At 45.1% G+C, this 14,164-nt stretch overlaps 1 protein-coding gene across 3 annotated transcripts in view; it reads left to right on the top strand.

Annotated features, from left to right (window-relative positions):
• Mapre2 (microtubule associated protein RP/EB family member 2) overlaps window positions 1-14,164 on the top strand; it is a 146,287-nt gene that overhangs the window by 95,893 nt on the left and 36,230 nt on the right. For all 3 annotated transcript variants that reach the window (XM_075969189.1, XM_075969188.1, XM_075969187.1), the window contains 2 exons: window positions 9,503-9,648; window positions 13,606-13,819. In XM_075969189.1, the coding sequence (XP_075825304.1) occupies window positions 9,503-9,648; window positions 13,606-13,819 (360 nt within the window). The remainder of the gene's footprint in view (window positions 1-9,502; window positions 9,649-13,605; window positions 13,820-14,164) is intronic.

Here is a 14,164-nt window from a genome sequence, read left to right as displayed (position 1 = left end):
GCAGGTACAAATTCTGCTACTGTCTCAGGCCCACAGGCTTACTCTTCAGCTGCTATGTCCTTGTGCCTTCAACTGTCGGAATCTTCGTCTGTGTCATTAGGCAAGCTTGAAGCCCTGTGTTTTTCCCTGAAACATTAAGACACGAGTTTAAACACAGGGGTTGTGGGGTAGTATGGCAGTTGGATAAACCGTGACAGACAGACAGATGACATCAGGGCTAGAATCAGGATGTCTGGCATGGATGCTCCAACTTTCAGTGCACCGTTTTAATGGTGAGTCTCTGCAGAAGTTAGTTTTCCAAGTAACACTTATGTACACAACAGCCCTCGTCCATACCGTGAGTCTCCAGCCGCGGTGCGCTCTAGGTGTTTCTCTGTGGTTTACCTTTTAGTGAAATATTTATCCTACATCCCAGACAAGGACTGTTTGGAGTTTGATTTCGACTGCTCTGAACTTTCCATTTGAGAGACAGAGGAGGTGTTCTGTCTTCTGTAACCTAGGCAGCACTTTAAGCCACTGAGAACGCTCACTGACTGTCACGTGTCATCAGCTTCACTATCGCCCGGCTAGTGGGCATGCATGTATGTATGTGTTTGTGTGGAAATGTGCAAGCCCACAGAGGGATACACATTCCTGTGTATGTGCAGGTCAAAGGTCAGCAGTGAAGGTCTTCCTCTATTTATTCCTGATAGTTTTTGAGGCAGGGTCTCTCAGGCTGGCTAGTCAATGAGCTCCATCCACTTTCCTTTTTGAGATAGGGTCTCTCTCTGGGACTGGAACTCACCAGTTCAGCTATGCTGGCCAGTGAGACCCAGGGATCTGCCTGTCGCTGCCTTCCCAGCAGTGGGATTACAATCTCATGCTTCAGTACGGGCTTTTATGTGGGCTCTAGGGATTAAACTCCAGGTCTCGTGATGTTATTACCCCTTCCCTGGCTTCACCGCTGAGCTCTTAAGCGTTGGGCTTGTGCATACGGAGGGTTTCTGCTGACCTGCTGGAAATAGAACCCTATATTTTGCAGTATCACTTTCTGTTTTAGTGAGCCTTGGTTTCCCTCAGGGACACTTCCTCCACTAGGAGGTTTGGACTCCGGTGGCAGATGCAATCCTGCAGGAGCATCAGTTCCGAGAGTGGCCAGGCAGACACAGATAGCAGCCTTCTGTGAGTCTCAGAATCCACCGTGCTTTATCATGAGAGCTATCCAGTTGTCAATATGCAGCTGTTGAGATGGCAGGAAACAGTTATATTGTTAAGTATGAGAATGTCAGAAGCTCAAAGAGGGGCGTGTGAAAAGAAGTCACGAGCGATGAGAGGAGCCAGTGTCCCTGGGAGCAGCACACAGGGCCTCTCTGACTTAAACTACAACAAAAGATGAGAGGCCAGAAGGAACAGTGTTGTTGGAAAGTGTCTGAGACTTGGGAAGGTGAAGCTTCACTGTCTTCTCCTCAGCAAAAACTACAAGTAGCCTTTTAAAGAGAAGTTAACGACAGCCTGGGAATTAGATAATCATCTAATATTAGAGCTGAGGGCCTTCTCCAACCCTGATGTTTTGCAGATAAGAATATGGTTGGCTCCAAAGTGTATACCTCGACCTAGTCAGGATGGTGAAGGCTTCGGAGCCAGGGCCCAGCACTCCACTTCTCCTCCTCCCTTGCCTGCATCCTTGCGGGTAGAAGCTTAAGAAGCTGTGTGGTTGTTTTAAGAATCCCTTTACCTGTTAAGATTCCTCTAATGGCAGATAGGATCACATCGGTCTGTTCATTTAATAAAGGCTCTAATTCTTTCCCCTCATCAGTAGTGAGGGTAATGAAAAGCTGTGCCTCAATCCCTTGGTGACTAGACTAGGCACCACTGCCTAACAGTCCCTTGGCCTGTGGGAAATTAGATGGACAATTTGGGTATCTGCTTGTGGCAGAACCCAAGGTGACTCATTGTCATCTCGACGGATCGTGTTGCGTTTGGGCAAATACGCTGTGAAGTTTGATCTCAGCAGTGGAGTGAGGGGAAGAGAAGAGCTGTGAGAACAATAGGAATAAATAAAGACGAGATGTTTATTTTATCTTCTATACACACTGTATGTGCTTACGATGGAATGCTTATGAGTCTATAACATGGAAGTAGATTTACAATGTGTCCAGGCTAATTTCCTGCTGTACAATAAGCAGATGCTTCAGTTTGCTTCCTATTGCTGTTATAAAAACCACGCTCAAGAGCAACTTGGAGAGGAGGGTTTATTTGGCTCACATTTTCATGTCACAGTCCGTCACTGAGGGAAGCCAGGGCAGGGAGTCAAGCAGGAACCTGGAAATGGGGACAGAACAAGAGACCACAGAGGAAGGCTGCTTACTGGTTTGCTCCCTATGGCATGGTTGGTTTGCTTTCTTAGACACCCAGGACCACCTGGCAAGAGTAGTACCACCCAAAGTGGGCCAGGCCCTGTCGCCTCAATCATCAGTTAAGAAAAGCCCCTGCAGCCTTGCCTACTGCAATCTTACACAGGCATCTTCTCCATGGAGAGTCCCTCTTCTCAGACAGTTCCAGCTTGTGTCAAGTTGACAGGAAAGTAACCAGCACAGGTGGTATAACTGATGTCCCAACACCAGCTTGAAGGATGCTGGATGTTGACGTACACATCCCTATAATCTCAGCGGGGAGGCCGAGGCAAGAGGATTGGTGTTTGTGCCAGCCAGGACTATGTGGTAGGACCTTGTCTTAAAGAAAAGAAGTCTGTGTGTTCTCTTGTATTCCCTTGTAATCTCTCTAAGAATCGCAATTTACAAGATTTACGAAATCTTTGAACCTTTGAGTTTTTGCTTGAAAGTGATATATATATATATACACACACACACACACACACACACACACACATATACACGCACACACATACATGCACACACACAGATACACACAGATACACACACACAAACACACACATACATGAATGAATGAATCTTAAACAAAAATCCTACAGTTTAGGTCAGAGTTTAAATTTCACTTTGCTGTTGATAGCTGATAATGCCCTGAGCTTGATCCCAAGTTGATAAGATGGCGTAACCATAAAAACAGCATGTCATAAGGGTTCTGTGAGGTTTTAGGATGATGAACATCCGTGTGCAGCCACTAACAGATTTTATATAAATATGCATGTTGTATCTTATATTTCTGGTATAGTCTGTTCCATAGCTGTGCTGTTAAATGCTGTTTTCTCTTGCCTGAAATTTTCCATCTAAAAATGCCCGTTTGCTGTGACACGTGTTCTGTTCTTGAAGTCCAGGATCTGGGGACCTGATGGGTTCTGGGGTGACACCTATACTCTCCTCTCTGTGGACTGATGGGTTGTGGGGTGACACCTATACTCTCCTCTCTGTAGACTGATGGGTTCTGGGGTGACACCTATACTCTCCTCTCTGTGGACTGATGGGTTCTGGGGTGACACCTATACTCTCCTCTCTGTGGACTGATGGGTTCTGGGGTGACACCTATACTCAGCCTCTCTGTGGACGTGGCACCCTCCCGTTTGATTGCTCTGATTCATCTTGTATTTACATTTTCTGAAGGCTTGGTCTCTTGCAGAGGTTGCAGAGGAGAACTTGCATGAGAGGATGAGGGTCATTGCAGGAGTCACTCAGACAGAAAGCGGGCTGAACTGTGACCCAGAGCTCAAGTTTCCATCAAATTGCCATTTGATAGGAACCTTGTTTGGGTTATGCCATGGTGAAGTTCCTGTCCCTGTGATGCTCTTGATGGCCTCAGCTGCCCTCAAGATATCCTTTTCATGATGTATTAGCAGCGTGCCCCTTAAAAGGTGCAGGGAGCCAGGACCTGACAGTGACCGAGGGCACACCCCCAGCTGTGACAGCAGCATGATGTCTGCACAGCTCCCGGGCCAGCTCAGGGTCTCCTCCAGCTCTAGAAAGGCTGACACGTGTCATGACAATGAAGTGTCCGCGTAGACGTCCTCGCTGAAGGTGCTCAGGTGTCACTCATGTTCCTTCTACATCAGTTCCCACAGAGCATTTGCCCTTCCGTTCCCATGTCCAGATGGTTCTGAGACGCAAAGGAAGGCGTGAAAAGCTCGGGCCGCACAGGCAGTAAATACTCAGTTAGGATTCCAACCACACCGTCTATTTTTAGCCTCAGCCTCGAGCTTTTCAGAAATATGAAATGCTTCTCAACTTATCTTTCCAGGGTAGAGGAACCTTGGTCAGAAGGTAGTAAGTACACAACGCCTCAGACAGCTCGCTTGTAAATATGTACATCCAATCCTAAGTGTTAGTGAATATAAGCCAGACTGCAGGGAAGGCTCAGCAAGCGGGAATTATTCCGGAAATGCAAAGAATCCAGGACTAGAAAAAAAAAAATCAATGGATATGATTGGTCATAGCAAATTAAGAGGAAAAGATTTTTATCTCTGTAAAAATAGTAGTTAATAAAATTCAGTGGAATTTAATTACTAGGAAAATTTAAGAGTATTTTCTTAGTATTAAACATCTGTGGCCAGTAGCAGTCTTGAGGGAAGAACACAATATATATATTTAATAGTGGTTTATTTGAGACAGTTTCTCTGTGTAGTGCTGGCTGTTCTGGAACTCAGTCTGTAGACCAGGCTGGCCTCAGCTCAGAGTCCTGGGATTAAAGGTGTGCGCCACCATTACCTGGGTAGAACAGTGTATTCTATTCCCCACCGGAAGTGTATAAAGGTTCTCTTCCGGGCACCCTCATCTGCATTTGTTAGGATTTGTTCACTTAATGATTACATTCTGACTGAGATGAGGTGGAATCTCTGTGTGGCTTAATCTGCACTTCTCTGATAACTATTGAAATTGAGCATCTTATTCATACATTCATTGGCCATTTGTACTTTGGTTGTGAGAACCGGCGGCTTATTTCACTAGTCCATTAATTGATTGGGCTGCTCATTCAGCACCACAGAACATCCCCTACACACTGAAGAAAAAATTAACACATCCAAGAGGTTACAGCAAAAAGCAGACCATGTGAAAAGAGTAGTTGAGCAAATGAGGAATGTCGAAGCACCAGTCATACGGCAGGAATTACACACACCTTTCAAAGGTGGCTGGCTGCAGAAGGTCTCACCTCTCCAGTGTGCATACAGACTAGCAGACGACTAAGAACTGGATCCATCTATTCCCTCCAAGAAATGCACCCCACCATCACAGATAAACGACTTCGAGATGGGAGTGACCAAGGACATAAAGGGAGTTGCAGCTAGAAAGCAAATGGGCATCAATGAATGTCCCCAGGTGGATCTCCACCACCATGGAGCAATCAACCGTTTCTTAACCGTGACAATAAAAGCATAAGTAATTTAAGGTTAAATTGAATGAGTTCAAAGTTTAAAGCATGCACTCTGGCGATAGGAGAGCGGGCAGTGTGTGCCCATCACACGCCTGCTTGATAAGAGAACTGAGTCTAGAGCGTAGAATTCCCACAGCTAAGCAGACGAGTAAGTAGCTCAGTTAAAAACAGGCAAAGGATCTGCAAAGATTCCTCCAAAGACAGTATACAACTGGCCCACAAGCATTTTAGGAAGCTATTTAGTGCCATTAGTGATTAGCAAAATCCACCGAAACCTGCATGAGGCACCATGCACCCGCTAGGACAGCTAGTGGACTATGGACAGACAATAGCAAGTGTGGGGTTGAAGCCCATTGCTGGTGGGAAAATAAGATGGTGCCTGCTTTGGAAAACAGATGGGCAATTCTTCAAGATGTTTATCCCAGAGACCCCACGTGACTCAGCACAGATTCCACCTTAGGCCAATGAAAACATATGTCCCTCAAGAACTTACAAATGTTCTTAGCAGCTTTACCCAGTAGTCCCCAAATGGCCCAGATGCCCCTGACTGATGGAAGGATTGATAAAATATGGTATGTTTGTATAATGAAATATTATCTTAAAAAGGATTAGACTTCCAGTGAACCTCGAAGCTCAATGGTCAAAAAGAATGATCCCTTTATGTGAAATCTGGGGAGATGCAGATGGACGGAAAGTTAGAAGAGTAACAGTTGCTGGGGTGGAGGGGATGGGGAGCGCAGAGTGGCTGCCCGTGGCTGTGAAATCTGTGTGTGGTGATAAAAATCTTCTGGAATTAGATACCTGCTATTGGATTTACAGTCCTGTGAATGTGTTGTAACCCACTGACTGAATCACAGGCTTTCAAAGGCTGCATATATGAGTTGTATCTGAATGTTTCTAATGGGCTATTTTCTGTGTGCTTTTTTAAACGAATACTTTATTTCTTTTAATTTTGAGAGAAGGGAAGTTGTTTGGTTAGTTTCGGTTTTTCAAGACAGGGTTTTTCTGTGTAGATCAGGCTATTCTGGAACTTTCTCTGTAGACCAGGATGACCTCAAACTCAGATCCACCTACCTCTGTCTCCCGAGAGCTAGACTAAGGGTATGTACCACCATGACTTGGCAAAAGAGGAGAAGCTGTAAAACACAAGATCTATTAATATAGAACATAGAGTTTACGTAATTTAGAAGATAGGGCAACCACACAGTTCACGGCCAAAATGACATATTTATTAATATGATAATTTAAGTGAGTATGGATACATATAAAGAAAATATAGATATGTTAATACCCTCTTTGTTTTTAGTTTTTAAACAAAATTATAATAGTAACAGCAGTAAGACTTCCAACTGTATACCCAGATATCTTGTATCTTGCATGTTATGACAATTAAAAATGACTTTCCTAGATGAAAAGAGAGAGAGAAGGAGCCTTCAGCACATGCATTAGGAAAGTAAATCTGGTAAAGACAGAGTTCATTCGGTGGTGTCAGAACCTGGCTAACTTCATCGGTTGTCAGTTTGGGGTGAATATTATAGAAAGTACTCTTAGCAAGCTTATGAAGGAAAGAATTTCTAGGAAAGATGGGTCACTCAGCATCCATGGAAAGCCAAGGTTAGAAGTGAAGGAACCTCCCTGTGCTGGGGAAAGGGGATAGTTAGACTAGGATGCTCCATTCTGTCATTTCACAGTGTCTAGACATGCTACTACCACGACAAACTCTCTATCTCTGTATTTCTCTCATTCCCTCCATTTGATGGAGGCAGGACTATCCACAGCAGAGCTCAGGTCATGTGGAGGTAGGAAAAGGAGACCCACGTACATTCAACTACTGGGGTACTAGGTGGGGTCCTGAAGCATCTCTCTAGGTAAGGAAGTGCCAAATGAGAGGAGTCAAAAGTGACAGCTTCCCACTAACATTTGGAATGACTAAAATTAGAACCATACTTTCTATCACAAACCAAAATAAATTCCACATGGATCCAGAACTTGAATGTAAAACTGGAGATCATAAAAGCAATTACAGAAACTGTGCATGCATATTTATGGGATCTTGGTTGAGGGAAGTTGCTAAGCATGATGTAAATACCAGAGTGCCATTAAAACACTGATAGAGAATATCAGATGACCCAAAGGGCCCAAGGTGTGGCAGATTGCTTGCATAGCACGTACAAGGCCCTGGTTTGATTCCCACAGAAACAAGGGTAAATAAATATAGAAATAATTGCATTTAAAAACTATTTGTTGCATTTTAGTAAAAATAAATGAATAAATGTATAACCCCACCCCTTAAGAGATCAGAATTGCGAATGCCACAATACAAGCAGGGGTTAGCTAGCCTTGGGTGACAGATGTTAAAGATGGGTTTTCAACTTTCCTCACTGTGTGCTTCCCCCCCCCACACACACAAAAGTGTTATTTTTAAATTTGGAAAGTGGAGCACTTGGATGTTTAGTTCATTAGACTATGTAGCATCCGGGTCTTCAGAGGCAAATTTAATGCTAAACTCTAGAAAAATGCGGCTAGCTTTACAGAGCGGGTCACAGCAGAGCTTCCACACCTGTGTGATTATGTTGCAGGGGTTGGGGTTTGCTCCATCTGGTGACACTTTTAAAAGGACTGGATAATTGAATGTGTCCTCCCCTCCCCCACCACACACGCACAGAATCCTTACCTCCACAGTGTTTTGGCTTTGGGTTTGCTATGCCTTGTCTTATTTTTAAGAGAAGCCATCTGCTTAGGAAGAAACTCTTAATTCACAGCCTTGACATCTAAGGGAAAGCCAGATGTCAGTTGCATCTTTCATTGCCTTACCTACAAAGAATGAGTTAGCACAGCATTTCCGGTTCCGCAACCTTTCAGTCCCCAGTCTTTTGTCCCCTCTTCTCTGGGACTCCATCTCAGTAGAGGGTTTAGCATAAATTTAGCATAAATCTAGTGTCCTAGCCAAAGGGGAGGCTGTCACTTGAAAGACAAGGCCTCCCAGAAGCCTCCATGATAAATGATGAGGGAGGCTCTTCATGGTCCAGAAAGACTAATCAATAGCCCGTCATGGAAACAGAGGAAGCTATCTGGAGACAGCAAAGAAAGAAAAGTTTTTTTGTTTTTTTTTTTTTAATATTTATTTATTTATTATGTATACAATATTCTGTCTGTATGTCTGCAGGCCAGAAGAGGGAATCAGACCTCATTACAGATGGTTGTGAGCCACCATGTGGTTGCCGGGAATTGAACTCAGGACCTTTGGAAGAGCAGGCAATGCTCTTAACCACTGAGCCATCTCTCCAGCCCCCGAAAGAAAAGTTTTTAAGTGTCATGCCCCTTGTCCCTGCTCTTGGCACTCGGCTGCTCTTCTTCCGAGACAGGACTCACTATGACAGTTTCTCATGTTAAGCGCCCTTAGTCTTTACCTTTAAGGGCCAAGGAAATGCCATCTTGCTGGGGGTTTTCTAGCTGAGATCAGCATGTTTCAATAGCTCTTCCTTCATGTTTAAAAGTAAACACCTTTTTGCTAAGACCATCTCCTGTTCAAGGGGGTCCTAGCGAACATTTCAGCGTACTTTTCTCTCAGTTGTAAACAGCTTGACTCTGGACGCCTGTGTACCTCAGGTGATCCCTGACTTCCTCTTTATGCTAATGAGGGAAGCCTGGTGCTCTTGGGCTGAAATGATCGTCAAGCAGCTGCTTCTGGTCTTAGGCGGCTTAGTGATAACCGTTTCCAGCCCCGTCGCTTCCCAAGATGGCTGTAAAACAGCATGAACATATGTCTTTGGGCCACACATCCCCTGAGAACCTGTGTACCTCTCTCATGGTTACGTGCCCTGTGCTTTTTCTTAAGTTGATTTTGATGACAGGGAGCAGGACACTAACTAGATAGAAGGGCAAGGTTGTGTCCCTTTCCTCTGATAGAAGCAGCAAGAGTCTTACCATGGATTCTCCGGCATTGGTGGAGGAATCCACAGTTGGTGCTGGGAACTGAATGCATAGTGACCCCGGCGGGTGATGCACTGTTGTGGTGGGCTCTCTTCCCCCTGGTACCCAGCCCCTGTTGTTGAGGAGGTGTAAGTGCAATGATAAAAGGGACATGTGTGCAGGAGGCACTGCTGTGTATCATGGTGCCAGTCATGACCTCCATCACATCCGGGTACAGCTAGACTCATCGCTGCCTCTCATCGTTTTTCAGGAGCCGCCTATTGCCAGTTCATGGACATGCTCTTCCCAGGCTGTATCAGTCTGAAGAAAGTAAAATTCCAAGCAAAGTTGGAGCATGAGTATATCCACAATTTTAAACTTCTGCAGGCATCGTTTAAGCGGATGAATGTTGATAAGGTAAGAAGCCTGCTAGTACCCCCCTCAAATGTACTCTTTTCAAAATCGCTTTCAGCATTTTATTGTTTTTAAATTGTGTGTATGTAGGTTTGTACATGTAAGCGTAGTGTCTGCAGAGGCCGTAAGAGGGCAATGGATTCCCCAAGAGTCAGAGTTACCTGTGACCGAGAGCTACCCAATGTGGGTCCTGGAAATTGAACTCCAGTCCTCTGGAAGAGAACTGCCTATATCTTAGCCAGCACCCTGAAGTAGTAATCAAAAATGAAAAAGTCTGAGAACATATCTATGAAGTATATACTCAGATATCTCACTGTGTGGGGTCTGTCCATACAGAAACAGCAGCCCTGAGTTTCCCCATTCCTGTGAGGTTTTAGTTTTAAGAAATCCTTAACCCAGCAGCCATTAGACAGAAACCTCTTAGCAGGAGTCCTGAATGTTATAATAGTGGGTCATCAGCTTCTCTGGGTTGCAAATGAGACACTTTCTGTTTACCAGAGGCCTCGGGGTTCTGTGGATGTTTTGTTCCTTTGGGAAAAACAACTTGTTAACAGGGAAACCACTCTGGGCTTGACTGGCCGGTCCAGGTGTCTGAGAGAGGACTAGGCTCCTCCTTCCTCATGGTTAGGACACGCTAGTGAGCAGGTATCTGTAATAGTGTCCAGCGTAGCGCTCCTCTCAGATCCCAACATCCATGAATGTTGCTTCTTTCCTTTGAAGTATAATTTTGCCCCAGGTGACACAAATGGAAGTCTTGGTCCTCACGTCCTGTTCCTCCCAATAAGGGACTGAGGGGCTAAGACCCGCTGGTCTCTCAGGGAGAGCCGGGTGCTAGTCAAATGTTGGTTAGTAATATGTCTTCCTTATTTAGGGTATTTCTCTTACTGGCCATGCCTCTTAGAATGAATAAGCATGACAAGACATGAATCTCAAACAAGGGGGAAAGAGATAAACCAGCAGAGGAGAAACATAACTCTTAAAAAAAACAGTATTGATAAAAAGAATAAAAAGCCTACAGGATAGAAAACAGACACTAGGTTATGAGATAAAGGTTAAAGTTTAATAATCTAGCATGGTTCATCACTTTCCTAGGTAAGAAGCATTCTCACCACGATGCTGAGAAAACCTGGCTTCTTCTCTTCTAGGAATGCTTGTTTTAAATTGTACAGCCTGAACCAGGTGTGGCGGTTAGACCCAGCTTCTCCTAAGGCTAAGGCAGGAGGATTGCTCAAGCCTAACTGTTTGAGAACATCCCGGACAGCACAAGACCCCTTTTCAAATCAGAGAAACAGACAATCTGTTTCTCTGAAAGATCCTAATTTTTATTCCTTCTGCTGAGGCTAATCTCCAAGTAGCTCCTTCCCCACACACCCGGGCTCTCCTTACTTTTAAATTCGCACTTGTACATTAGAGAGAAGAAACACCCATCCGTGGGTTTCTGGCTGGAACTTGCTGTAATCAAATCAGAAAGTTTTGTGCATCTTTCTATAAGTGAACACACAGAAAATGGCCGAGCTAAGAATATTGACAAACAAGTTTGCAATGGCAAGAGACTGGCCTTGGCCTCGCCAGCCTGTCAGCCCCAGAAGCATCAGGACCCTGTGACTGCCCAAGTCCCTAGAGAGACACCCTGTCATGCACCCATCATGTCTGTCATACCCAGTGCATTAGAGGGCTCACTTGAAGCTTCTGTCCCTGAAACCAGGAGAAGTCAACAGAAGAGCTGCCATGCCACTGCCATGTAAAAGCCTCACACGTAGGCAGCGGACACATTGCTTCAGTTGTCCGTGAAGGACCCTGTACTCCACCTCCCTTACCAGTTCAGTCTCTCCAAAAGCCAACAGTAACACTCAGCAGACATCAGCTGTGATAAAATATCCAGGGAAATGCAAACGGGGCAGGGAGTCTCTCCCTGAGAGTTCAAGGGAAGCGAGAGGAGGGAGGGCATGGCAGCACCCGAGCCTCCAGGACCAGCAGCAGCTTGATGAACAATGTCCTTCCAGAAACTTCTATTTCCTTTATTCTGTATCTTGTATCAGTTTCTGTTGCAGCTGACTTAAATATTTTTGGAAAATGTATCACTGATGACTTAGCTGAGTGTGTAGCCTAAGGCGCTTCCCTCACTTTTTCTTCCAAGTTATGATTGATACGCAAGGGCTTTCTGTTCTTTTTTTTTTCCTCAATTGTTTCTCCTGAGGTTATACTATAATTATATCATTTCCCTTCCCTTCCCTCCAGTCCCTCCAATACTCACCCCTCTTTGAGATCTTTCAAATTCATGGCCTCTTCTTTTACTCATCGCTGTTCATTGTGCCAGAAAAGTCCCATGCAAGTTCCGAAGGAGGGAGACAACCAACACCAGCGCGATAACCCAAGAGCACACCAGCGGTGCAGATACTTTTAACAGTAGGAAAAGCATGCCTGGTACAGGAAACCTAGCCACCTGCTCAGAGCTAGGGAAGTCAGTGATTGTGGAAGAGCCCTAGCCACCATTTTCTCCTCTTTCTAAAGTGGCCCTCTCGGCTTCTATGACATCAGTGGCCTATGGTTTCCAAGGTGGCAGAGCCTTGCTGCAGGGTTGGTGTCTTCTGTTTCCGTTCATGCTGTCATGCTACGGAGCTGCGTTTCCTGCACACTGGGCTTCTGTCTGAATCACTCACACCACACGCCTGCATTCTGACTCACAGCTTAGTTCTGCCACTCTCATAGTTCCCAATCAGTTGTCACCCAGTGATGGAAGAAGTAAAGTCTACTCATTGTGCTGTGTGGGGAGAATGCTGGGAGAATTCCATTTTCCTTAATAAAAACAATATTGGTGCACTGAATAAGTTAAGCAATCAAGTCTGCGCATGCGCGCGCGCACACACACACACACACACACACACACACACACACACACACACACACCTCGCTTTGTCATAATCCCAGAGGTTCCTGCGAGAGTCGGCAGGGAATCCTGGCTGACTCTGTGGTGGAAGGTTACCCTGAAAAGCTGATACGTATGCATGCACCTTCTTTGTATGCTCCCACAACCCCCTTATTGAGCCTCTTCTTCTCTGTCTCCGCACTCCCCTGAGCCTTAGCTCCTGCCCTATGTTAGTTGGGATGCTTGTTCCTCTACATTTCAGTGAGCTCTGTTCCACATGACCCTGTGTTCTGTTAGCTCTAATCCTAACAAGAATTTATGTCACTATGACTCTGTCAGGGTTTTACAGAGAAGTAGGAAAGCGCTCAGGTTTGAGACAGCACAACATACCAGGCCTATAGATTCTGTGGGGAGACTGCTAAACTATAAATGTCCTCCACACGAGAGAAGTCACCTGTTTTGTTTTCTCGTTTTGTATGTTGGCTTTTCTGAGATGAGGCCTCGCTGTCTAGCCCAGTTCCATCTGAGACTCACAATCCTGCCTGTCTCTCAAGGACTGGGATTACAGGCTGTGCTACCACCAGACCTGGCAGGTCGCCCCCTCTCGACGCCTAAGGATATTCCTTTTTTAATTATTCAGGAAGAATTAAATTTTCCAATACAAGCAACTCTGTTGGATTTTTTTGAAATAGTTAAAATTGTGTCAATTCTAAAATATTGCTGAGAAGACAGGTAGAGAGAAACAGTGGTCAGGAAGTGCAGGCAATGGGCCAAAGAGACAGCTCAGTGGTTAAGAGCACCTGCTACTCCTACCAAGGACTCTGGTTCGGTTTTCATCCCCAGCACCTGGTGGCTCACAGCCATCGGTGACTTCAGTTGCAGGGGTCCTGTGACCTCTTCTGGCCTCAGCAGGCTCTCTACACACACGGTGCACAGACAGACAAGCAAGAAAACACACATGAACATAAATGCACAGAAATAAGAAATCTTAAATTTTGTTCACAAAAGAATTGCAAACAATTCTTAGGATATAATTGCACAACACTCTACAGAAACCTGAGATTCGTGACTTACGTAGTGTCCTGACGTTGCAGGTAATTCCAGTGGAGAAGCTGGTGAAAGGGCGTTTCCAAGACAACCTGGATTTTATTCAGTGGTTTAAGAAATTCTACGATGCTAACTATGATGGGAAGGAGTATGATCCTGTCGAGGCGCGACAAGGGCAAGATGCAATTCCTCCCCCTGACCCTGGCGAACAGATCTTCAACCTGCCCAAGAAGTCTCACCACGCAAACTCCCCCACGGCAGGTACGTCAACTCTGCCATGCTTCAGCCTGTACCTGTCTACAACTGTCAGTATTTTCCTACCTTTGAATGGTGTTCCGTGTTGTCTGGGTCCATGCTGATCTTTCTGTGACCCATATGTCACGAGTCTGACGATCTTGATTTCAGGTATTAAAAAGACAGAGCCGCATATGCTGTGTCTCTGGCTGTTAAGATAATACCCTGGGGATAGATTTTGTTTTCTCTCTACTTTTTCTAAAAAAATTTAAGTAATCTATTTAGATTTTGATTAAAATATTTTTACTGCTTAATCGCTGGCAAGGCAGACCATAATATGCACTGACGTGTACTGTTAAGCGCGGATCATTT

Source organism: Microtus pennsylvanicus, chromosome 4 (genome assembly GCF_037038515.1).
Source record: "Microtus pennsylvanicus isolate mMicPen1 chromosome 4, mMicPen1.hap1, whole genome shotgun sequence".
Taxonomy (NCBI): Eukaryota; Metazoa; Chordata; class Mammalia; order Rodentia; family Cricetidae; genus Microtus; species Microtus pennsylvanicus.
Note: the sequence above shows the minus strand (reverse complement) of the source record. Positions and strands in the feature narration are given on the sequence as shown.